Source organism: Acinonyx jubatus, chromosome D1 (genome assembly GCF_027475565.1).
Source record: "Acinonyx jubatus isolate Ajub_Pintada_27869175 chromosome D1, VMU_Ajub_asm_v1.0, whole genome shotgun sequence".
NCBI classification, from domain to species: Eukaryota; Metazoa; Chordata; class Mammalia; order Carnivora; family Felidae; genus Acinonyx; species Acinonyx jubatus.
Genome location: NC_069390.1, coordinates 87,804,086 through 87,830,199, shown reverse-complemented (window position 1 = coordinate 87,830,199; position 26,114 = coordinate 87,804,086). Strand labels below are relative to the sequence as shown.

The 26,114-nt window shown below is 50.2% G+C and overlaps 1 protein-coding gene across 2 annotated transcripts; it reads left to right on the top strand.

The window, feature by feature from the left end:
- KCNJ5 (potassium inwardly rectifying channel subfamily J member 5) lies at positions 1-26,114 on the top strand. 2 transcript variants are annotated; one of them, XM_015082586.3, is made up of 4 exons: positions 1-259; positions 16,356-16,439; positions 20,740-21,678; positions 24,790-26,114. In XM_015082586.3, the coding sequence occupies exons 3-4, from the start codon at positions 20,742-20,744 to the stop codon at positions 25,110-25,112; spliced, it is 1,260 nt and encodes a 419-aa protein (XP_014938072.3). In that variant the 5' UTR covers positions 1-259; positions 16,356-16,439; positions 20,740-20,741; the 3' UTR covers positions 25,113-26,114. The 2 variants fall into 2 exon arrangements, with proteins under 2 accessions (XP_014938072.3, XP_014938071.3); XM_015082585.3 differs by lacking the exon at positions 16,356-16,439.

The window sequence follows — 26,114 nt, the reverse complement described above, 5'->3', positions numbered from 1 at the left end:
GGAGGGGGGAGCGCGCGCGAGACAGCGAGAGCGTGAGCAGAGCCTCCGGCTGCCGGAGGAAGGGAGTGACTGAGGGGCTGGCGCGGGAAGGGACAGGATGGCTTAGCCTCTGGCCACAGGACCCCACGCCAGGGAGAAGCTCTAGGCGGACTCCGAGGCTGTGGTAATGGCTGGGGCTGGAGAGTCCCCGCGAGGGCCCTGAGCGCCCCTGCACCCAGAAGTTAGCATCAGTGGGACTTGGAAGCTCCCATCTCAACAAGTAAGTTGCCTTCTTTTCCTTCTGCATTTTTAACCCCCGCCACTGGTTCTGGAAGGCGGGATGGGTACCCTCAAGGTGCCCCTTGCCCCTGGCAGTTAGCTTTTGCCAGGCATCTGCCACTTTGGGAGCCCACGGGGACAGTGGAGGGCTGAGGGCCGGTTTAAAGTTCAACCAGGAAATCGAGCTCCCCAGAGCCGGCAGGTGCCCCAGGCATTGGGAGTTCAGTCTTCAGAGGGTTGTAAACATCTCAGTGCAGGTGCTGCAACAGGGTTACCTGGGGGGGGGGGGGGGGGGAGGGTCCCCAAACCCCACCCCACCCCCTGCAGTGGAATGAGAAGCCAAGGCAGGGTGGGGGCATCATCTACCCCCCCACCCCCTCCCTGGGGTGAGGGTTCTGCCTTCATACCCGGGTGTAGAGGGCTGGGGGGAGGCGGCCAGCTCCCTCAGCTTTTGACTCTCAGCTGACTCTTGCTTTCTTTTAAGTCTGGCCACATTGGAAACGTGACCTTGCTCTTTCTGCCCTCCTTGCCGCCTGGTCACTTCCTGGAAGCTGGCAGGGATGGCTCCTGGGACCAGGTCTGGTCCCCAAGTTCCAGGGCCTACCCTAAACACCAGGTCGGGAAAGGCTAGCCCAGCACCTGTTCTGAGAGCCCTCTGGAACACCAGAATATCAACAGGCATATGACTGTTTGCTCTGTGTCAGAATGGGCCAAGCGCTTTGCTCTCTTTTGATCCTTTTAATGGAACCAATATTCACATCTGCCTTCTCCGGCTGAGAAGCTGCAGCTACGTGGGGCTGTGTAACTCGCGGGAGGTACCCAGCTCACAAGTGAGATTCTCACCTGGGCCTGACTCCAAAATGTACCTTTTTCTCACCGCTAAGCTAACCACATCATAGGGCTTTCTGGTTCACAAAGCACTTTTCCCAGTGGGAGAGAAGCAGTGAAAAAAAAAGCTAATATTTATGGAACCAAGTACTGAGCCAGACACATTCACATGAGTTCATCTGGATGCCTGTCCCGCGGGGTGGAGGTCATTCGCCGGCTTTACAGATGAGACCACAGCTTTAGAGTTCTGAGCGGGAATAATGGCAGAGCTATTATCCCCTAAACCCTTGTCCTCCGACTTCAAAGCCAGACTCTTTCCACTATTAAACAGTAACCCCGAAAGGTACGCTGGCCTTCCCAATCCATACCTTTTCCTCAAAGCCGGGTGTAAATCCTATCAGCTGGCTGATGAGGCTCTGGGGCGCCCTAGAATCTGGTGGAAGAACCAAGCAGGGTGTGGATGGTGTGGAAGTTAGGGGGAGGAGGCCTTCGTTTGGGCTCTGGCACGAAAAGCTTTGTCACCTTGCCTGGGATTTTAAACTATTGACCTGACCCTAGATGGCCTCACGCACTCAGGGTGCATGCTTCTTGGCCGTAATATTAAGGAATTGTCGTTTATTGAACGCTGACTACGTGACACTGGGCATTTTGTGTATGCGATGGGGTTGTCTCTTCTTCCATCGGCTGTTTCTCCTACTTTCCCCTTCTCACCTCTTCCCATCCCCTGTACCATCCTGGACCCAGACAATCTGAAACGGAGTTCACAGAGTAGAGACTTACAGACCGAGGCTGGAAAAAGAACCTTTTTTTACCTTGGAAGGAGTATGTTGGGCCATTTGTTATGTGTTTATTACCTGTCAGGCTCTGCATATTAATTATGAGATTGATAATATGTTATTACAGCAGCCTAAATTATCAGAACAGCACCAGGGTCACCACCGAAGGGGGAAACATCACATAGAGAGCGTGTCTGCACATTCCACAGTCCTCCCTATCTCCCCGAGCCGTGTTCTAGATACACTATCTAGCTCTCTGGCTGAAAGGGGACCACTCACACAGACTTCTGTCCTCTCCAAAAGCGACTACAGTCTGCCAGTACTCCTCGCAGGCAACATGTCTTATTGAAGTAGCACGCCTGCATTAGACACGGGATGAATGAACTAACTCCATCCAGCAAGCAGTGGGGACAGGATAAGCGATAAGCGTGAGCAAGGAGAAGGGGCTGGTCCGAAAACTCTGCTGCCTTCTCTCGGGATGCAGGCAGATCTCAGCGGGATTCCCCAACATGGGCACCCCTGAGTCTGTGGGCACATGCTGAGCAGAGCCCAGCTCTCCCACTGTGGAAACATCAGCATGGCTCTGTCACAGACATTCTCTCTGCCCCAGTGTCCCCGGCCGGCTGAGTGGCAGCATCCCTTTGGGGCTTCCTGCAAATGCCTGCCGGGGTTTCCTGTCCAGAAATTCAGGAGACTCCAACACTGCCGTAGTCCCCTGTGATGGAGTTAACCCCACAGCAGGGAAGAGACAACCAGATCGTCCATTCTCCACTTAGCATTTGCTCTGAAAGTGACCTAGTTCCCCATGCCTTCTGTGGGCAAAGCCACAAATAGGTGTGCTGGGCGCTCACGTACTTGAAAATGGCATCTACTTCAGCTTCTTGTTTTTAAATCAGTTCAACAACCATTTATTTGATCACTTAGCATGTGCCAGGAACAATTGACCTTTGAGAGCCTTGGAACGTGGTGCTTCAGGCAGGGTTATGCCTTCCATGTCGGAGCATGAGAGCAAAAGCTTGCATTTTCTGGGCAATACTGATTGAGTATTTCGGCTGGGGGTGGGAGTACCCTGGGGAGAAAGGAGGAGTCCATTCGGTGGTTTGAAGGAGCCACGTTTAGATTCAAATTTTCACTGTGTCTGAGCTACAGGCAGGCCATTGAGAGCTGGCAGCGTTTCTAAGAGAGGGGCCATCATCAGATGTCTCCTGAGACAGCTGTCAGCCATGGAGGAATTTTTCTCTTTTTCCTAAAGGAAAGATAAGAAGCATGGGAGATCAAACACAAAGGAGTGTAGTGAGGCATTTGAAACAAAAAAACAAACAAACAAAAACCACCTGGATGTATTTCTCTAAGAGACTTGTGGGTGGCTTTCTCTGGGATTATTTGGAAACGGAGGGGACGGCTCCCCCTTCCTGAGACCCTGGCTGCTGAGGAACGGGGCCATGTCCCTGCCAGTGCAGCAAGCTTATCTAGTTCCTCCTACCTTGACATTCTGATAAGTGAGCTATTCTAGTCAACAGAGCCCCGGATGGCAGCAAGCCTTGCCAACAACCGTGTTAACTTAAATGTCAGAGCCAAACCTTTGACACATGACCCTGGAGATCCTGGCTGGTGCGCAAATGTTAAGCTCCGTTATCATTCCAGGCCAGAGCACGCTGAGGGGCAAAGGTCAGGGATAACCCGACCAGTCGGTCAGGTGGCAGCAGCGCTTCCGGGTCACCGAGGGTCAACCCATATGGCGGCCAGAGAGGCTGGTGGCCGGGGGTGGAGAAATAAATGCAGAAGGAGGGAAGGAGAGCCCACGAAGGGCTTTCAAACTCTCATTCTCCCCAAACTCTCATCCTCAAACTTGGTTGTTTGAGGCTGGGTGTGCTGTCCGCCTCTTTGTCCTGTCTCACATCTCAGGCTTCTTACTGTAATATGAGGTAGGCCCTAATGCCATCTTCCTACATTATTTCTTGCTGCTCAAAACAAACAGTGAGGAAGTAGGGCAGAGAAGTACCATCAGGGGATTGAACCCGTGTCCTGTGTGTTTTGCCCTCCGAGTCTGTCCCTCCCAAGATCGTGCTGTTGAGCACTGGATGCCCAGAGTCTGGCCGGGAGGAGAGTCATAAGAGCAACAGAGACTAGGTCCTGCCTCCTTTCCAGGAAGCTGGCCATCCAGCAGCGATAACAGACCCTACAGGTGCCCAGGTTTATAAGAGCCCTTTACGAACCAAAGTTATGCCAGTCAGCTAACCTGGACTATCACAGAGCAACCCCACTGGACAGTAAGGTATGTAGGCCTTACAGCGCCAGTCAGGGTGCCTGAGTCACTTTGGAAAGTGTCCTTTATTGGACGAACTTAAATGTCACTCACGTATTCCTTTAAAAATGCATATGGAGGGGCCCCTGGGTATCTCAGTCGGTTAAGCGTCCCACTCTTGGTTTCGGCTCAGGTCATGATCTCGCGGTTTCGTGAGTTTGAGCTCCGTGTAGGGCTCTGTGCTGACAGTGCGGAGCCTGCTTGGGATTTTTTTCTCTCTCTCTCTCTTTCTCTCTCTCTCTGCCCTTCCCCTGCTCACGCTGTCTCTGTTTCTCTCAAACTAAATAAATAAACTTAAAAATATAATAAAGATATAAAAATAAAAATGTGTATGGAGCTCCTACCACAGGCCAGACCCTGTGTAGAAACCTTCGCTACAAGATTGGGTCATTGACACACCCTGCCTGCCCGACCTCTGTTGACTACCCGAGGAAAGCAGACGTGTCCATGAATACCTCGCGGCATCAGAGCAAAGAGCCATCACAGTGAGGCAAAAGGGCCTAGGGAAGGCCAGGGAGAAGCAGGAAAGCTTTCCAAGGGGGCTCAAAAATTCAGTGAGGTGGAAGAGAGGAGGGAGCCCAAGGAAGGAACCCAGTTCCAGAGGCCCTGAGACTGACCTGGAGGGGGGCAGGGTGGGGAGGGGCGGGGCTTGCACTTGCACTGGTCCTTCTTCTCATCCATTCAGATTCCCCCTGAATCTTTACCTTAAATGTTCACTCAACAAGACAACATTTCCCTCACAGCCAAGATCTCTCATGCTGCCCCTTTTTATAGCCACGCCTACTTCCCTCTGGTCCCACCTCTTCCTCACCTCCTGGCAGCCATTAACTTGCCCTCATTTCTAGTTTTTATCAGCTCAAGAATGTTATATAAATTTAGTCATACAGTATATAGCCGTTTGGTTTTTCTTTTTTAAAATATTTTTAAATGTTTATTTATTTTTGAGAGAGAAAGAGACAGAGAGCACTAGAGCATGAGAGGGGGAGGGGCAGAGAGAGAGGAGGACAGAGGATCTGAAGCAGGCTCTGCCCTGACAGCAGGGAGCCTGATTCTGGACTTGAACCCATGAACTGCGAGATCATGACCTGAGCCGAAGTCAGATGCTTGACCAACTGAGCCACCCAGGTGACCCTACCTTTTGGCTTTTCAATCAGTATAATTCTCTGGAGATTGATCCAGGGATGTGTGTGTGTGTGTGTGTGTGTGTGTGCATGAGTATATGGGCTGTGTCATATCTCAGTGTGGATGTGGAAGTCATTCAAACATTCACCCCTCGAAGGATATCTGGGTTGTTTCCAGTTTGAGGCTATTATGAATAAAGCTGCTATAAATATTTGTATACAGGTTTTTGCATGAACATAAGTTTACATTTCTTTGGGATAAGTGCCCAGAAGTGCAATTGATGGTTCACATGGTAATTATATGTTTAGTTTTTCAAGAAACTGTCAAATTGTTTTCCATAGTGGCTGTACCATTTTACATTCCCATCCACAGTGTAGGAGGAGTGATCCGTTTTCTCCACATCCTTGCCACTATGTGGTGGTGTCACTATTTTTTATTTTAGCCATCCTCATAGGTGTGCGATGATATCTCACTGTGGTTTTGCATTTCCCTAATGGCTAATGATATTGGCCATCTCTTCATGTGTTTGTTTGCTCCCCATATGTTCTCTTTAGGAAAATGTCCTTTCATGTCTTAGACCCATTTTCTAATTAGATTGTTTGCTTTACTGTTGGATCTCGAGAGTCCTGTATGCATGCCAGGTACTAACCCTTGCCATATACATGGTTTGCAAACATTTTCTCCCACTCTGGAGCATGTCTTTTCATCTTAACAAGGTCTTTTTCAGCAAAACGTAAACTTTTTAATTCTGACAAGGTCCAATTTATAGGTGTTTCCTTTTATGGATGAGGTTTTCGGTGTCAAGTCGAAGAATTCTCTGCCTGCTGTAGATCTTGAAGGTTTCCGCAGGTTTTCTTTTGTTTCCTAAAAGTTGTACAGCTGTCTCGTTTATACTTTGTGCGTGATTCATTTTGAGTTACTTTCTGTATAAGGTCTGAGACTCAGTCACGTTCATCTTTCTGTCTGTGGCTAGTGTTCTGATACCATTTGTTGTAAAGACAGTCTTTCCTCCATTGAATCCGGTTTGTGCTTTTGTCAAAAACCAGTGGGGTGTATTTGTGAAGGTCTATTTCTGGGTTCCGGGTTCTGTTCTATTGATCTATGTGTCTGTCTCTCCTCCGGTTCCACTTAGACTTGATCACTTAGCTAGACAATAAGTTTTAAAATGCACTAGACTGATTTCTTCCACTTTATTCTTTTTCAAACTGTTTTACAAGAATAGTCTAGTTCCTTTACCTTTCCATAGAAATTTTAGCATAATCTCTCTACCTATGAAAAATCTGGTGGGATTTTGATAGGAATTGCATTAAGCCTGCACATCAGTCTGGGGAGGATTGACATCTTTACTGTTATTGAGTCTTCCAGTCTATGAACACAGTATATTTCTTCCTTATTTAGATATTCCTTAATGTCTTTCATTGACCCCTTTTTTTTAAAGTTTATTTGAGAGAGACAGAGAGAAGAGAGAGCGAGGGAGGGGCAGAGAGTGGGAGAGACAGAATCCCAAGCAGGCTCTGTGCTGTCAGCACAGAGCCCGACACAGGGCTCGAACTCAAGGAACTGTGAGATTGTGACTTAAGCTGAAACCAAGAGGAAGACGCTTAACCGACTGAGCCACCCAGGTGCCCCTCATTGATATTTTGTAATCAACAAAATGTCTGATCGTCCATAAACTAACTGTGTGACCTTGTGTATATCACTTCTCAGACCTTCACTTTGCCTTCTGTAAAATGGGTATAGTAACACCTACCTTGACATAGCATGGAAAAACAAGATAGCAAAGGAAAAGCATTGGACAATAAGCACTTGATGACTTATTCCCCTTGATTGATCATCTCTGTTCTTTCTTTTCTTCTTCTTGCCTGTATTCACTTTCACTGTTTTGTCTTTTCATCCTTTGTTTCTTAACCTACTTTCACTCTCAAGTCTTTTATTCTTAGGCTTTTATCTTTGTCATAGTCTCGCTGACTTCTGTCTGTTCTCCCTTAATATTTGTCATTCCTCTCATTTGGGGCATTCCCTGTTTTTTGTCCTTGGACTCTGAGAATGAGCCTAGAACCAGTTAGCCTGGGTTTCAGTCCACACAAACACTAGCTTTGGGGTAGTTGGCTTACCCTGCCTTGTGCCTCAGTTTCTTCATCTGTAAAATGGGGGAAACAGTATCTATCTCACACCTGTTCTGAAATGATTACGAGTTAACACATGTAAAGCATTTAGAGTCCAATGTGGGGTATGGTGAGCCCCCAGTAGGTTTCAACTATAACTTTTGGGGTTTTACCTGTCTGGTCTTTTCTCCCCATTCAGTTACCTGTCATCATCGTCCCTTCTTTTTTCCTCGCACATCAGTACGTTCATATTCTCATGACTCTGCTTTCTCGTGGTTGTCTTCTCTGTACCTCTCCTGCCTCCTAGTCTCTAATCATCATTGATAAATTGGCACCAGCCCAGGAAATCTGTCCCTTGGGCTGTAGACAGGAAACAAGTGGTTTTTCATTTTGATTTAATTATTAATCTCCTTTATTATTTAATGCAGAATGCATACAGTGCAGGGTTACGATGAGGAGAATGTATTATAACCGTGCTGCTCGCTTTCAAAGGGACAGCAGGCTTAAAAAGGAAAAGTACTGGATAGACAGATACAAATGTGGGGGAAATGGAAAATGAATTAATTTGATTTTCATGCCCTTTTATTCATGATTTTTCATACATCATCTGCAGGGGGCTGGGTGGGTGAATCTGCATTGTGGCCGGTAAGCCACGGCTAAGTATTAGGAAAAATAGACAGAAGGGCCCCTCGAGTGGCCCACAGCAGCCTGCCGAGAAAGGCAATGAGATATTCCATCTTAAGCAAATGAGGGCCAAATGAGTTGGGAACCTCAGTCACAGGCTTCCAGGCCTGCTCCATAGAGGCACTGCTCGATAATTAGGGACATATGAAATGTTCAATTGCTTGAAAAGTACTCACACCGTGATTAAGACTTTCAAATCTATATTCCATACCTTGAAATAGGCCTAATATTGCCCTTTTAAAAATTGCCGGGTGTATTTGGACTCAAATCTACTCAAGGAAACCTTCTCAATACCATCAAAATGATCTTTTTGTCTCTGTATTTTCTCCAAAGAATTGAACTCCACCAGCAAGTGCCAGATCTGCCTGCTCCCGTTTCGGACAAGAACTGTGTCTTCCAAAAAAACAAAACAAAACAAAACAAAACAAAACAAAACAAAACCTTGGGTGAAACACCCTTTAATCCTCCTCTCCTTGCTTTTTTATCTTTATGGTGAAGTGTCAGTATTTTTGTTTCTTTAATGACAAGTAACGGGATTAGTCCACAGCACTTCTCATAGAGTACATGTTTCTCTCCAGATACCATAAAATAACGCACAAGTTTGTATTACTTCCTTAGAATGTTGGTGCCAAAGTCTCCAAAGATGCGGTTTGAAAGACAGCTAATTATCTTCCCTTGTCTGGGCTGCCCACGGCTCCGAAGGCCCCAGACTCAACCTTCTGGTGCCCCTTGTGGCATTGACTGGCCCCCTTCACCAGAAGTGCAGCCAGAAGTCAAAGCCACCTGTTAAGCCTTTGTTACATTTTTCAGTGTTTATATGACATAAAACTTCACACTCAGTGTTGCTGTGTCTACAGTGTCATCATCTTGGGAGGGAGTTAACCAGCAGTTGTGTGCCCTGTGTAAGCCACAACTATGCAACTAGCAAGTGAGATTAATATTATAGGATCCTCATGAGCCAATCCAAGAGTTCTGAGAGACCCCCAACAGAGATGCCAATTACTATTATTATTCCATCCTGATGACATATACCGATAATAGTGGTATTATTTCATAACTTCGTGCCTGCTCTTAGCCTGTAACAATTCAGGTTAGGGAACAAAGTATATTATACTATTATCTGGTAGTGTAGGATTTCCCTGAAACAATGGCAGCTATTTCATTACCATTATGATTCCCTTGGATATTTCCATTTCTTACATAGGAAAGAGACCCCAGATAGGGAGCTATGCAGTAATGTGTAATTCAGAGCCAGATATGCGGCCAGGAAAGTCAGGATTATAATTCAGAACCAAGATCACACTCTGTTTAGTGCTCTGGACTTGGATGGGCTTCACGTGGGAGAGCAGGAGAGCACCAGCTCTGCAATTCGGCCACGGTCAGTTCAAAACCGGGTTCTGCTGTTTAGGAGCCACGTGACCGTCGGCAACTTCTTTACCTTCCCTGACTCTCAGTCTCCTTGTTTGTCTAACAGACACAGTCCTTCGCTCTAAAATGTTGTTGGGATGGTTAAGTGAGCTGATTTACACAAGGCACCTATTCGGAGTAGCATACGCATGCACATTTCACTTTGACGGCTGTTCTGCGAAGAAAAACAAGAAGTCAGCGTCACCAGCTACAGGAAATAAATCCAGCACATGTTTTAAACGATAGCAGAACGAGTGGAAAGGGCAGAGGGAAGGTGGGGCGCAGACGGAATAGATGCTCTGGGTGGAAACGAGGCACAGCTGGGTTATTCTAGGAGCAGCCTCAGACCTTGACTTGGCTCTAGATAATAATCACACTCGTGCCGAGGGGCCAGATTCAAGGGCTCCCCTTCCTTGGAAGGGAGAGAGGCTGCCCCAGGATGGAGGCCTGGGATGCCTGGGCAGGGGGAGATGTGTGAGTCTGTGACCGCTCTCCAGGAAGGGGCAGCCTGAGCCAGGCCGATGCCGTCGGGAGGTGGGGGGGCGGGGCCCTCGTCGTCTGAGGCCTCCTCACCTGCCTTCCACAGTGGCTCCCTCGCAGTGGCCTTGGCAGCCGAGCTATCAGGAACATGGTGTGCCAGAACATCCGCAGTGATGAAGTGTCCTGACACAGGCGGTTCCTCCCACCACATTGTCCCTGGCTCCATGTTTCAATGAAAGCCCTTCACTCTGCTCCTTCCACATGCAGCCCCCATCCACCCACAAAGCCATGGGAGACCTCTGCACTCCAGAGAGAGGGGTGCCCAAGTTCACTTTGGCAATGGCAGATCTTGGCAGAACCCCCTTTACTGGGCACTCTGCTCGGAGCAGAACCAACAGTAGGCGTTCCCCAAGCCCTTGCGGGCCCACGAGAGCGAGGAGCAGCCTGGGCCTAAGACCAGCACAGGTGGTCAAACCCTACCCGCGTCAGAGCCTCGCAGTCCCATTGTTCTAGGGTGCTGTCATCGCTGGTGATCAGTATCCATTACCTGGGAGCCAGAAACGAGCTCGGGAGTTGACCTGCCCCATGCTCCTGTCCTTACAGCCCCCCTCTGGAGAGGGAGCTCCCTCCACCTTCTCTGAGGCATTTATAGACATTATAGAATTTTCTCCCTGCTGAGAACCACGTCCACCGTGACTGAGATGGCGGGCTGCGATGCTTGTCCAAAATTCTGCTCGTGACGGCGTACTTGCAAAGGGTGCAATCGGAGAGGGAAAGGCAGCTAGACAGAAGATTCACTGTAGGAAGGCGGAGGGGTCGCGACAGTCGCCTGCACAATGGAGGAGACTGGGGAGGACAAGGCTGTCGGTGAGGAGACAGGGCTTGTTAGGACCATAGGAACCGGACCAGTGGGCAGGGAAGGACAACCCATTTACCCCTCTCCTTGCTGTGATCTGAGTCCCAGATGGGCCTTCTGGCTTCCCGTGTACTGAGGGCTGACAGGCCGTGTTCACAGAAGACCTGTTAGGGAGAATTTTCTGGTGCCACCACAACTCTTAACGCCATGCTCAGCATAACTCAAAGTACAATCCAACGCGCCCATGTGAGGAAAAAGTCTCTCTCCGACTCAGGAGCCCAGGAGTATAAATTGGCAGCTGACAGACTGAATCTGACTCACGGATCTATTTTCTTTGGTTAGCTTGCTGTTTCAAAAATGGTTGAATTCGTTGTCAACGTTGAAAAAAAAAATCCCTGTTTAAAAGTCTTCATCTAAAAAAAAAAAAAAGTCTTCATCTCTTGCTTTTCTGAAAAAGAAAGAGGAAGGTCTTATGGCACCAGCTCCACAGTCTGGCATGGTAACAACCAGCAGCGGCTGAATAACAGTTGTTCCCGTTAGGATTGTGTGTGTGTCCTCACCTCACTCCCCACCGCTCCATATTGTGCTCCCGAAACCCAGAGCAAGTTTTGGTTGCACTTATGTATTCATATCATTGCTTTTCCCAGGATAAAGAGAGTTAAATCTTTTAAAATCCTTGTCTCTATCAAAAACATGAAAGTGAAGGCCTAAAGAGAGCTTCTATTCAAATGCAAAATGGCAGAAAGTATATTATCTGTACGTGGCCAGTGAGCTCGGAAAGAATTCAGCCGAGCACCTCCGCTCACTGAGCTCCGTGGACTGCAGAGTCTGGCACCAGCCTCATGGGTTCTGGTTACCGCAGGCTGCACGCCCCACTCAGCTAAGAAATTCAGGAATGGCAAGGTATTCACCCCACTCCTGGCAGAAATAGACACACCTTAGAGGCAGGAGACTTACTCTTAGAGGAAGTGGTGACTGCCGGGAAGTTGTGTCTTCCCTGTATGGGGCCATGTTGTGCAAACCCTGACATTTCTGGGAGTGGAAGGGGTGCTCGGTGATTATACCTGAACAGGTGTCAGCTGGGACACACCGACCCCCCCCCCCCCGTCTCTTTGGAACAGTTAGGGACCTGTGGGGGCAAGTGTTGCCGTTGTTGGAAAAAGTCAAGGAGCAGCTGTAAGCCTGAGCAGGGGGCCTCTGAGGGCAAGTAGGAGGGTGGATGGAAGGTACAGTCCCCTCGGGGGGAAAAGGAAGGCGGCTCCGGGCATCCTGGGGACGTGGGGCTGCCCAGCAGCAGATCCTGAAGTGGCTGCATGGCACAGACCAGGCGCGTGTCCGTCTGGCAGTCTCCTGGGCCAGATATTTCAGGGTCGGGTCCCCCCTGAGGCTCAGAGCCACTGAGAGCCTGGTCAAACCCCGAGGGCCGAGGCCGAGTAACCTCAGAGGCAGCGGCAGCTGCTTTTAGAGGTTTTAGAATCAGACACACGCGGTCCAGCCGCTTAAGAGCTCAGTGACGTTCAGCAAGTTACTAAATCATCTGTAAATTAAGGCAGGCTTAATAGATCTATTTGAATATTAAATGAGACAGTGTGTAAACATCACCTGGCACAGAGATGGCTCATGACAGGTGCTTAGCCCACCAGCGTCTCATGGCGAGCAGCTCACTCCACCTCACTTGCCGGGTACCTTCCTCACCAAGTCGTTCCTGGCCCTTCCTCACTCACCCTGGCCAAGCCAAATTAAGACCTGTCTCTTGGTCTGGCCATCACTCTCTGCTACCCTGTTTGCTGTGTGTTCCCCAGCAGGCCGTGACTCCTAGAGGGCAGAAAAGACACTAGTGGTCCTCGATCTTGGTTGCTGTTAGAATCCCCTGGGGTCAGGTTCTCTGGGGGCTGGACATAGGCATCAGCCTGGTATCCAGCTCCGGGCTGATTACAATGCGCACCTGCAGGGAAGTCTTGCAACTCCAAGAGGACCAGCAGGGGGCACATGGGTGGCTCAGCTGGGGAGGCGACCACCCAAGAGCAAGGGACTCTGGATACCCGCTTAGGTTAGGATCTCGGGATTCCTGAGATCAAGCCCTGAGTCGGGCTCTGCGCTGACAGCATGGAGCTTTGCTTGGAATTCTCACTCTCTCACTCTCTCTGACCCTCGCTCACGTGCCCTCTCTCTCTCTCTCTCTCTCAAAATAAATAAACATTAAAAAAAGAGAGAGAGAGAGAGGGGCGCCTGGGTGGCTCAGTCAGTTAAGCGTCCAACTTCGGCTCAGGTCATGATCTCACGGTTCATGAGTTCCAGCCCCACGTCGGGCACTGTGCTGACAGCTCAGAACCTGGAGCCTGCATTGGATTCTGTTTCCCCTCTCTCTTTGTCCTCCCCCCACTGACACTCTGTCTGTCTTTCTCTCTCCCTCTCAAAAATAAAATAAACATTAAAAAAAGTTTTTTTAAAAAAAGAGAGGATCAGCAGCATTAACATGACTGGAAGCTCCTTGATAAAATGCAGACTCTGGGAACCCCAGACCAGCCGAATCAGAATCTGCATGTTAACAAGATCTCTGGGACTAGAAAGCACAAGAAAGGTGGTAAAGTGCTCATCTACCTCCTCCTACCCCCAGGGCCCAGCACAGTTAAACCCTGCAGGGGGGTCAGTGGAGGTCTCACGGATTGAATGAATGACTGAATCTGCGCATTACAGTTTTCGATGGGCTTGTACACCTAGTCTCACACGTGCTATCACCCAGATCGTTTTTGAACTTAGGTTCAAAAAATAAAACCACAACACACTAAATTAAAGAATAGGTTTCCATCTAAGTGAACAAGAACAAATAGCTGCAAAATGATTGCGCTTTAAAATAAAATACCTGATGGGTTTTTAAAGATGTATTACTACTGTGCTCTTTTGCCATTAAACCACAGAATGCGCTGAAGTTTTTCTTTTTTTCTTTTATTTTTTTTTTAGGATGGTTATTTTGAAAGCTGGGAGAGCGGGACTGGCCCCCTGGCAGCAGCCAGCCCATCAGTGTGGTTTGGACACAGGCTCTGGGGGTTTGGGGCCGCTGACCCCCTCCTTGGGGAAGCAGGGCTCAGACATGGATTTCTTGGGCCAGCCCCACCCATCCAGGGGCCGGGGCCGGTCTTGCTCTCCCCTGCCCCCTGAGCTTCTCCAGCTGCTTGTGCCTCGGTCAGGAAGGGCAGCCCGGGGTGGCCCCGAGGGAGCGATAAAGGCAGAGGCCAGAACTGCAGTTTCCAACCTTTTGTCCTCTGGCAGCCTGCTGAGAAAAGAAGGGTCATGGAAAGCCCCCTGCGTCTCATTCCAAGAGACCAGCAACGGGAGAGTGGCCAGGGTCATGCTGGACACGCCAGGGGACCCCGACCCCATGCTCCAGGCCCCCCCTCTAGGGATTCCCAGATCCCCGCCATGCTCGTGCTTGGGGCTCCCCTGTCCTGGTCACCTTCCCTCCCCCTCTTCGTCCCGCTCTTGCCCCAGGAGGGCAGCTCACCGGGACCCAGGAAGAAAGGAGCAGAAGAGTGAGCCACCCATATCTGAGCCCCAGAACAGCCTCTGCCTCTACGTGCAAGGGCCACGGGCGAGAGAGTTCTTAGAAAGTTCTTCAGGCCCAGCCGCTTGGGGACCCCAGAGAGACGGGAGCGAGGTGAGAGCTCCTTTCCAAGCAGCAATGACTCATCCAGCACAACTACTGTGGGTTCTAGAGAGCTTCTCCACAGTTGCTGTGTGACTGGGCAAGTTATTCACGCTCCCCCTCAGTGTCCCTCTTTGGAAAATAAAGACCGTGCCTCCCTGTGGAGTGAAAGAAGCTGCTGGAAGCATGATGCTGACACCCAGTAGACACTAGGGGCTGTTGGTTCTTTCTTCTGAATTGCTTGAAGCCCTCCTGCCCCACCCCCACAACTCTACCCTGGATGGAAAATAAGTACTGGCCTCAACCTTCATTCAGTCTTCACGGCAGCCCTCCATGGTTGGTCCCCTCATCATCCCCATTTTGCAGAAAAAGTAACTGAGGCTCAGAGCAGTAACTTCCCCCAAAGTCCCTCAGCTCCAGGTCAGATCAGAAGCTGGGTAATCTGATGCCAGGGTCAGCCTTCCTAACTACTTATTACCTGGTTCCCCCTTCTAGTCTGTGTTAGTGGGTTTTTTTGGTTTTGTTTATTTTTGTTTTGTTTTGTTTTGTCTTATTTTTTTCTGCACAACAAACGACTGTAGACTAAATGGCTTAAAACAACAGCCAGTTTTAGGTTTAGGGTTAAGTAAGAGGTCCAAGCATGACATGACTGTGTTCTTCGCTCTGAGTCTAAGAAGACTGAAATCCACGTGTCAGCAAGCTACGCACTCCTTTGGAACTCAAGCTCCTCTGGTTGTGGCAGAACTTAGTTCTTGGTGGTTATTAGGACCGAGGTCCCTGTTTCTTTGCTGGCTGTCACGAGGGGCTGCTGTCAGCTCCCAGAGGTCACTACTTTCCTTGCCACTTGGCCCCCTCCATGTTCACAGCTAGCCAAGAGCCTCTCCCTCTCATCTAATTCCGCCCATGCCTCTAAGCTTCTGCTTCAGGGGCGCCTGGGTGGCGCAGTCAGTTAAGCGTCCGACTTCAGCTCAGGTCACGATCTCGCGGTCCGTGAGCTCGAGCCCCGCGTCGGGCTCTGGGCTGATGGCTCAGAGCCTGGAGCCTGTTTCCGATTCTGTGTCTTCCTCTCTCTCTGCCCCTCCCCCGTTCATGCTCTGTCTCTCTCTGTCTCAAAAATAAATAAACGTTAAAAAAAAAAATTAAAAAAAGAAAAAGAAAAAGCCCCAGTCCCTTTACAGGCTTACCTGATTAGGTCTGGCTCACCCCAGGTGGTCTCCCTTTCTTAAAGTCAGCTGTGGTGTGTCACGGGAGAGAGTATCCCTTCCCCAGATCTGGGGGAATTACAGGGAGTTTCTATGGGGGGGAGGCAGGAATAATGGGGGCATCTTAGAATTCTGCCCGCCTGCATGTGCCTTCTCTATACCCAGCACATACTCCATTGGTAACACCTTTAATGCTCCCTGCTAATCTTTCTCTCTTTTTTTGGATGTTTGTTTATTTTTGAGAGAAAGAGAGACAGAGCACAAGTGGGGCAGGGGCAAAGAGAGATGTAGACACAGAATCTGAAGCAGGCCCCAGGCTCTGAGCGGTCAGCACAGAGCCCGACATGGGGCTTGAACCCACGAACCTTGAGATTATGACCTGAGCTGAAGTCGACACTTAACCGACTGAGCCACCCAGGGCCCCTACTCCCTGCTAATCTTGAAGGTCCTCAAGAGCATTGGGACAGCCTATTCATCAACCATTTGGAACATTTTCATATTTCAGTAATAGCCACAGAGATTCATGTAGAACAGTATACAAATATTTAGCCTGAAACAGGAGTATGTTCTTCATGACCCCTCCTCCAGCCTCATCCCATATCTCAAATCTCCGGGAAGACACTGACTCAGCATATGTAAGAGAGAAAGGAAGAAATCGTGAAGGATATCTGCTCTTCTCCTTTTCACAGTAGGGAACCAGTCTGAAACAAGACTCCCAGCCTAGTGCTCCCTTCCGGAAACCCTGCCGACTTCCAAGTGCAGCTTGTATCGAGGTACTGTGTCCATGGCTCCTGACTTTGTAGAAAAAGCATCCCCATGACACAGGACTTTGTTTACCGTGTGTGTCCAGTGGGGGAGGGGTGGGAATTCTTAATACAGAGGCCCCTTTAAAAGAATGTCATATTCACTCAGGCATCATCTAAACTCACAGTTTGTGAGTTCGAGTCCCGCATTGGGCTCTGTGTTGACAGCTCGGAGCCTCGCGCCTGCTTCGGATTCTGTGTCTCCCTCTCTCTCTGCCCCTCCCCCACTCGCACTCTGTCTCTGTCTCTCAAAAATAAATGTTAAAAAAAATTTTTTTTTTAAGTACAACTTCCTTTGATTGTGCCTCCTTTCATTCTTTCTCCGTTTGTGCTTTTATATCAAAGAGTTTTCACCACTTTGCTGGACTTCAGGCTCTGTCTTTCCCAAGAGTTTTAATCATGTCTGGGCACAGCTTCCTACTCACAGACACAGGAAAGGATTACAGATGAGTAGCGGCACCAGGCCTGATGGGGTTTAATGGGATTTGCTCAAGTCAGTGCCTTTCCTGGTCCTGCAGAGAGCAGCTCTCTTACTGGCTTGCCTCCTCCAGTCCAAAGCCTCTCCCCAGCCCAGACCCCTGGGTTCAAAGGGGGCAGCGCTAGACTCTAAAAGGCATGGAGGCTGGGTCTGTATCACCTCATTCACTACTCTCCAGCTCTTAGCACAAAAGCTGGACTGGTTCCTCCACTAATGCTTGCTGAATGGGTGCATGAGTTAATAGAATAGATCTTGAAAATCTGATTCAAAAAGCTCATCTCCATCGTCCCTAAAAATTCTTTTCATGTTATGGGCCCATAGCATTGGAGGCCAAGATTTCTAGAATGGGCATTTCACTTACTCTTAGGAAGAAATCCGGGTAGGAGAGGTTCCATACCTGTGAGCGTGGTGCCTTGCCCAGCAGATGGCCCACGGGGCCCTTCAGTCCTTGACTTAGATGCTCTGTGTCTCTTTCTTCATCCTTCAAGTGGGGGTTAATGGGACATTGAATTAAATTTCAATTCAAGGAGAGTTTATAGATCTATATTTATATTCACACTTCTGTTTGTTTTCATATAGTCTTTCCCTAGATCCCCATAATGACCCCCAGAGCTGGAATGGTGGAAAATAGTATCTGGGGTTCATAGCAGAGTAAACTGAGGCAAAGAAAGTTAACACTGTTTTTCCTCGGGTCACAGAACAAGTTTCTTGGAAGCTGGGCTAGAACCCAGATCCCAACCTGGGCTGAGCAAGAAATGATTCCGGCAGATGATTTCAGTACACTTGGAGAACGGATGCCAATATCAAGTAAACCCTTTCCCTGTCTGCTGAGCACAACGAATTCTCAGATCTTGACTGAGGGGTCCTAGAAAATCTTTCTCGTTTCTAGTCCAGAGCAAGGCTTTCTCCTACAACAACATACAAAAGTATGTTTAAAAGTAAAGAAGGAAACCGTGCAGAAAATCAGCAGAAAAGCTGTTTCTCCGGAAGAGCTGGGGCAGGAGAAGGGGCTTCCCCAGGTGCCCTAGCCAGTGACTCATTCTTGCCAGCACTGCACCTGCCCTTGCCCAGAGTCAGTGGCTTGGGGAGTCCACGGACAGCCCTCCTATTAGACCCCTCTCTGGGTTCCAACAGCCGGAGTCCCCAGGAGCACACAAGGCATTGGAATTAGCAGCAATGCTCATTGTTTCTGGGTATCTCTGAGTGAGTCGTCAGTAAACAGTCTCCTACCAAGGGGCAGAGTGACATCACGCTTGGGATTCTGCAAAGCAGCACCAAGCATTTCGCTCCTGGTTTCATTTATCTTTGTAACTGCCATGTGAGGGAGCAGGGAGCAGGTGGCCCTCTGCAGAATGGGAAATGGCCAACGGATGTCTGAGACAAACAGCCTTCCTGATGACCCTTCAATGTGATATTTTAAAGGTTACCTTGAAATTGCTGCAACCACCAAGGCAGCAGAGAAAAGGTCTGCCAGGATCATCTGACTTTTTTGTGATGGGTGAACTCTTCCTCCATGGTTTATAGAACATGCATCTGGGATTTGCTACCAGGGGCCCTGCTTCCTCGGAATGGGGGGGAGCACCTGTGAAATCAAGACAAGTTTACTTGTAAAGGTGAAGGGCTGAGTAACAGCATCTCCTGAGGTGAATTCCCCCAGGATCAGAAGCTCATAGAACTTTCCAGAATAGGCAGCTCATTAGTTGAAGCAGGAGCCATAGAACATCAATGTCTAGAAGCCATTGTATTGGGTCCTGTGAGACCCCAGGCTGGAGCTAAATAAACCAAGATTCAAATCCTAACACAGCCACTTAACTGAGTTTCATTGTCCTTGCCTGAAAATTGGGGGGATAATAACAGTTCCTGTCTAATAGCTTTGTTGTGAGAAATGAGCCAATGGATGTAAATTTCTTAGCACATGGCCTGGTTCATGAATGCTCAGAAATTTAAGCTGTGATTATTAACTGTAGAGATTCTCATGGTCGTTCCCAGTTTCAGCAGAGTCTTAAAGTAGTTGTTTTTTTTTTTAAGTTTATTTTTTTATTTTGAGAGAGAGAGAGGCAGAGAGAGAGACAGAGAGAGAGAGAAAGAGGGAGCTGGGAGGAGCAGGGAGAGGGGGAAAGAGAATCCCAAGAAAGCTTCATGTCGTCAGCAACAGAGCCTGATGTGGGGCCCAAACTCACAAACCATGAGATCATGACCTGAGCCAAAACCAAGAGTCAGACGCTTAACTGTGCCACCCAGATGCCCCTTAAAGTATTTTAAATGCAAGGGGGCAGAATATCCGAAAAATAGCGGACTATTACAGGTATCTAGATGTTTCTTTAAAGTATGGCATATCCTCCGAAAACATTTCACAGCCCTTTCTGAGAGTTATTTTTTGAGATATTTGAGTAAAATATTGAGATATTTTACTGAGATAATTGGCATGTAACATTGTATTCGTTTCAGGTGTATAACACAATGGTTTGATAGATGCATACATTGCAAAACGATCACCACAATTACTTAACATCCATCACCACGTGTAGTTACAATTGTTTTTCTTGTGACAAAGACTTTGAAGACTCGCCCCCTTAGCATCTTTCTGTTAACTGTAACCGCCATGCTGTACATTACATCCCCAGGACTTATTTTCTAACCAGAAGTTTGTACCTTTTGACCACCTCACCCATTTCGCTGCCCCTGTATCTGTTCTCTGTATCTGTGAGTTTGGTTTTCATGCATTCTTTTTTGATTCCACGTAAAAGTTTGCAGCCCTTCTGAAAACCTTAGGGGCATTAATGTCCTGTCCATTTCAGTTTTTTGGAGGCCACAGAATTACTGTGTCAAGATTTTTAATGGTGGGTCTACACTTCAATTTGTCATATTACTAAGTGCTCAGGCAGCACTGCCCACTCAGACGGGAGGAGTGACCACATGGTGAATCTGACACCCACTGCCTTTTCCTTTCTGTCTGCTGCTGAGATCTGAGACAAAAAGAGAGGAGACAGGAAGATAAAAAGAAAAAAACACAGACTTTGGGCCCAGTGATCAAGAATCCAGATTATCAGCTCCCGTACATACATGTTTGGTGGCCCAGGTAGCACTTAATCACTTACTGCTTTGGGACTCTATTTTCTTATTTATTTATTCATTTATCCAATAAGTACTTTTTGAGGATACAGTATGTTCTGGGCCAGCCTCTGGGTATTTGGAATGTAGGAGGGAACAAAACAGACACAACTGTGCCCATGCGGAGCTTACATTCTAATGGGGGGGGTACTATTAGAAATAAATAGACGCTTAAGCAAACGGTGAGACCCCACGCTCCAACTCCAACCAGTTGTCGTGATAACAAGTGACGGTCCATGTGTAATGCATGGACTGTAGCAGGCACTTAATAAATTGTTGTGATTTTATTTTTTAAATTGCTCCCACATATCTTTAAATCCCTTCAACACGATGTGCGGTTTGCACCTGCATACTTACTCATCCAACAAACAACTATTCCTTCCTCCCTCCCTCCCACTTCCCTCACTTACTCCCTTCCTTCCTTCCTTCCATCCTTCCTTCAGCAAGCAACTATTGAGCTGCTACTATATGCTAGAACCTGTAGTGGGCTCCAGGGATACAAGCAGGTAATATAAGAAAACATGGTCCCTGCCCTTGAGAACGCCACAGTAGGGTCTACTGTATACCAGATGAGGGGCCTTTGAGAACCCAGAAGCAAGGGTGACCTTGAAGGCCTGTGTTTCTGTGAATCAGAACAGTCCACTTCACTGATGATGTCTTTTTTAACTCCACGCATCCCAGCTATGGCTGGCGATTCTAGGAATGCTATGAACCAGGATATGGAGATTGGAGTCACTCCCAGGGACCCTAAGAAGATTCCCAAACAGGCCCGGGATTACATCCCCATTGCCACAGACCGCACCCGTCTGCTGGCAGAAGGCAAGAAGCCCCGCCAGCGCTACATGGAAAAGAGTGGCAAGTGCAACGTCCACCATGGCAACGTCCAAGAAACCTATAGGTACCTGAGCGACCTCTTCACCACCCTGGTGGACCTCAAATGGCGCTTTAACCTGCTTGTCTTCACGATGGTCTACACCATCACTTGGCTGTTCTTTGGTTTCATTTGGTGGCTGATTGCCTACATCCGAGGTGATCTGGACCACGTTGGTGACCAAGATTGGATTCCTTGTGTTGAAAACCTCAGTGGCTTTGTGTCTGCCTTCCTGTTCTCCATTGAGACTGAAACCACCATCGGGTATGGCTTTCGGGTGATCACAGAGAAGTGTCCAGAGGGGATCATACTCCTCTTGGTCCAGGCCATCCTTGGCTCCATCGTCAATGCATTCATGGTGGGGTGCATGTTTGTCAAGATCAGTCAGCCAAAGAAGAGAGCAGAGACCCTCATGTTTTCCAACAACGCGGTCATCTCCATGCGGGACGAGAAGCTCTGCCTCATGTTCCGGGTGGGTGACCTTCGCAACTCCCACATTGTGGAGGCCTCCATCCGCGCCAAACTCATCAAGTCCCGGCAGACCAAAGAAGGGGAGTTCATCCCCCTGAACCAGACGGACATTAACGTGGGCTTCGACACTGGGGATGACCGTCTCTTCCTGGTGTCTCCGCTCATCATCTCCCACGAGATAAATGAGAAGAGCCCTTTCTGGGAGATGTCTCGGGCCCAGCTGGATCAGGAGGAGTTTGAAGTCGTGGTCATTCTAGAAGGGATGGTGGAAGCAACAGGTAAGACACTTTATCTTCCTCGGCCACAGAACCTTCCAACGTGCCCGGGGGGCTTAGGTCACCAGGACTAGAAGGTGGAGGTTGGTGCCTAAGAATCCTGGGATGGCACACTCAGCCAGCCCAGTCTCTAACGGTGTGACCTGAGGGGTGTATTCAAGAGGGAGTATTCAAGAGGGAGTAACAACAGCTAATGTTCACTGAACCCTCTGATTGCCCCACGCAGTTCTAAACTTTCAACGTATCATATTGCCTTTAATGCCCTCCCACCTCCTGTGAGGTGATGGTCCTTAAGTTACAGATAAAGAAACAGAGGCACAGACAGGCAGGCTATTGGTCTACTTTTTGTCCAAGAGCCAGTCAAAGAGCCAGGATGCCTGTGAAGGCAGGGGGCCTCAAAGCTGGCCCTCGCTTTCAGCAGGCCACACTGCCCCACCCCATCCTGGAGCACATGTCTACCCAAACAGAGTTCTGTGACCAGAGAACTTGGAGAAATACAGTCAAACAGGGTGCCCTGGCTTCTTTACAGCAGGACTTGACGGTGTCTCCCCGTGCTGCGGGTCACTCTGCGAGAAGAGGCTCCGGTGTGGCATTTCCCAAACACAAGGATTCCCAAAGTCACAGGATCCTGTTTTGGGAGAGAGGCCCATGCCCCAGGGCCATGGGAGCAGCTCTTCTGGCTGGCCCCCCCTCTGGAGAAGCCTGTCTATAAGCTTCCCTGCGGAAGGCCAGCTGAGTGAACACAGGGCGAGCCGAAAACAGGGTATCTACACCCCACGCAAACGCCCTCTTCGTGGCCAGTCTGGCACCTCCCTGCTCAGCTGTGAACCCTCACAGGCAGCTGGTAGCCCTTCCTCAAAGGCCAAGGCCTCTGTGCGAGCCCCCACTCCCACCACCCCTGCCACACCTCCTGGGGTGAGGAGCCCTCCGGCAGAACCCTGCACCCTGCTTCTTCTTTCTTTTCCTCTCCTTGCCTTCTTTTCTCTTCTTTTCACCCAGTAGACGGAGCACTCAGAGAAAACGCACTCAGGCTCGGAATGATAAGTAGTTTTCTAATTGTCGCCACAGCACCCCAGGGTCACTCCAGTCCCGTCTAAGCAGACATTGATGCTGCGCCGCACAGCTTCGTGCAGACAGAAGGTGTTCATAGTCAGGTATTCCACTTACAGATCCAGAGTTTTGTCTGCTGCACCACACCGCCTCCCAGAATTTCAGCGGCCTGTCACAAAGATGGCCAAACAAGCCTTCTTCACCTTTCGGAGGCTGGTGGCTGGGTGGGAAACTCAGACGGGGCATTCACAAACCTTCCCATTTGGACGGAGCCTGGGGAAGCTGGCTGGGGGTGCAAACAGGCTCCAGGGATGGGCGCGGGGGGGCTGCTCGGCCATCTGCTGGGGGCTGGAGCCTGGCCAGACAGCATATGGTGGCAGCCGAGGGAGCCCCTGGGGCCAAGGACAGTCAGGACGCAGGAAGCCTACAGCAGAGCAGGGGGAGGGGGGCTTGCAGGCCACACCGCCCTTGGTGCTGGGTTGGGGATCCGAACAGGGGCTGAGCTTCTGGAGGAGGAGCTCCACTCTGGGACCACAAAGGAGGGGCCAGGTCAGAGAGGTGGGGACACATTGGACAGTTATGCCCTACACTGCCCTCACGCCTTTGCTTCCACCTGCCATGGAGGGATCAGGTGTCGACCCAGCCGAACTGGCTCTCCACCCCTCGGGTATCCTTCAGAGTCAGTGGCCTGCAGGTGACCTGCCCGACCTGGTTGACCTCCTCCCCTCCCATGAGCACAGGGAGTCCCCGGGAGACCAGGGGAGGACAGCTCCCACCCACACCTGTTCTCCTCTCCGTGACTTTAACGTCTTAGTCGCCACACTCTCGGAGCCAGGCACGGGCCGTGGATTCAGGCGGGTTTTTGACTGGCACAGCTCTGCCACAACCAGCCTGCGTGAGTGTGGGCAAGTTGTTAACTTGTCAGCAAAACGAGTGCCATCCGTCTCACAGGGTGGCCGGGGGGGATGAAGCGATTACACGAGTGTCCTATGTACAGCACCGTGTCTGGCACCTAGAAGAGTGTCTTTTCCTTCCAGATGAGGGACACAGGTGGGCTCTCTAGCTGCAGGGTGGCCCCCCGCCACATCCCAAGGGGAGGGCCCCAGGAGATGCGGCCCAAAGGCACCTGTGGACGTCCTGTACCGCTGTCTTCTCCAAGGCCCCCGAGCCTGCGGACATCTGGCCCAGGTCTAGGCTGGTCAGTGCCCAGCTCAGGCCTCTGCCCCTCTTCTGGGCCATGACAGGGGACGACAGAATGGAAAGGCCCGGCCCAGGCAGCACCCTGGGAGCAGAGAGCGGGCTGCAAGCCCACGGTGTGTGGGGTGCACTGGGGGTACCCAACACTGGAGTACAAATGGGTGGGAAGCAGCCTCTCACTTGGGTTAGGTGTGCATGAGACCCCGTGAGCTGGAGAGGGCTTCTCCTTCAGTTAAGAGCGCAAGCCACCGGAACATTAAATATCAGAAAGCTGCTTTCCTGTGACCCCAAACACAGAGGCTTCCTCATCCATAAACAAAGCTGCTCTCCTCCCTGGAGAAAAAGCAACACCTAAAAATAACATAAGCATGCAAGGGCTGAGCAGACAGGGAATGGAGGCATTGGAGCATGCCAGTCGAGGAGCCAAGGTATGTGTGTGTGTGAGTGAGTGAGAGAGAGAGAGAGAGAGAGAGGCTTCTGCCCATATGTGTCTACCCCAAACAATCCCTGTGTGTCCTACATGCCTGTCAGTCTCTCAACATTCACTCACTCTGTATTTATCTTTGTTCAGACGTTTTTCCTGCCTCTTTTGTAGCTCAGTCTTCTAGACCTTAATGCATGTCACTGGCTCTGTCTGTTCCAGCATTTTCTGCCCCAGTCTCTAGGAACCTACTCCAGAATCTCGCATGTTGGTTTCTACTTTTCTGCCTCTACCCCCCACCAGGGAGCTCCCCCAAGGCGAGGGCTGTGCCTTCTTCAGCTTTACATCTCCAACGTGCTCAGCACAAGTAGAGGTGCACAAATGCTGGCTGGACGATGGATGATGGATGTGGCTAGTCCTCACACCTGTGCCCTCTGTCCCCCCAGGTATGACTTGCCAGGCACGGAGCTCCTACATGGATACAGAGGTGCTCTGGGGCCACCGATTCACACCAGTCCTCACCTTGGAAAAGGGCTTCTACGAGGTGGACTACAACACCTTCCATGACACCTACGAGACCAACACGCCCAGTTGCTGTGCCAAGGAGCTGGCAGAAATGAGGCGGGAAGGCCAGCTCCTCCAGTATCTCCCTAGCCCACCCCTGCCGGGGGGCTGTGCTGAAACAGAGCTCGATACAGAGGCCGAGCAGGAGGGAGAGGACGGGCCCGAGGGCCTGGGTGGGTCCCGGGAGAACACGGGTTCGGTGTGAGGATGGTACTGTCCCCACGACCTCCCCTCCCTGGCCTCTAGGGGCACAGCACCTGCCACAGAGCCGGGGGAGGAGGAGGAATGATGTGACTGCGCTGTTTGGGGGGCCCCGGGGCCATCAAGGCTCCATGGGGAGGAACAGTATGTCCAGTCTCGGCATCTCCCAGCTCAGGCCTTCCTGAGTAGGGGGCCTGTGGCCTGGGCCCCTGTGGCAATGCTGCCTCTTCCCTCCCGGCCTCTGCCAGCCCTGGCGGCAGGATGGGTTTCCCCACAATGATAGTTACAGAGGGCCCTCTGTCTTCACACACACTTCTCTCTGCCGGCTGGCCGGGATCACCCCCCTCTTTGGATCTCACAGACCACCCAGCAGCTCCCCTCCAAGGGCCAGCACCCCTCGCCCCCTCATCCCTACCACCCTGAGGCTTGTTGTGGGTTCTGGGCGGGGAGATTCTGCCCCCCTGGAAGCTCACACACCTGGTCGTGGGCTAGGCTCACAGACCTCATGGGTTAAGGTCAATCCACATCACGCAGGCGATTCCTTCCAACTCCCAGAGCAGTGTCCACCTTCTGAGAGCTACAGAGGACAAGGTCCTTGATGGTCTGTCCTCCTCTGTGTTTCCTCCGCTGTGTTCTGCGTGTCACATGTAGCCTCCCAGATACCTGGTCTCCTGGAAGTAACTCTCAGAAGCTGGCCTGGGCCACCCAGCGCACCCACGGGCTCATGTACAGCTGTCACGGGCCACTTCCTGGCCATTCCCCATTGTACTGTGCTCCACAGCTCCCGCCCAAGGCAGAACCCAGTGGCTGGTTCTTTTCTCGCACTTTTGGCCCAAGAATCACAAAGTACCTATCACCTTCGCTGTAGTTTTCTTTCACGGTCTCAGCCTGTGGTGAGATCCAGGGAGAGAGTGGGGTTTCCAGTGCAAGATGAGCCAGTCAGGACTGAAACCAGGAGGGGGGAGGAAAACCAGAGAGGCAAGCAACTAAAATTTTAAAATGAGAA

Bases quoted from the DNA above. Each gene is read 5' to 3' on its own strand.
- KCNJ5 (XM_015082585.3), top strand. From the start codon at position 20,742: ATGGCTGGCGATTCTAGGAATGCTATGAACCAGGATATGGAGATTGGA. The intron at 21,679-24,789 runs GTAAGACACTTT...CTGTCCCCCCAG, and splicing joins AGGGATGGTGGAAGCAACAG to GTATGACTTGCCAGGCACGG.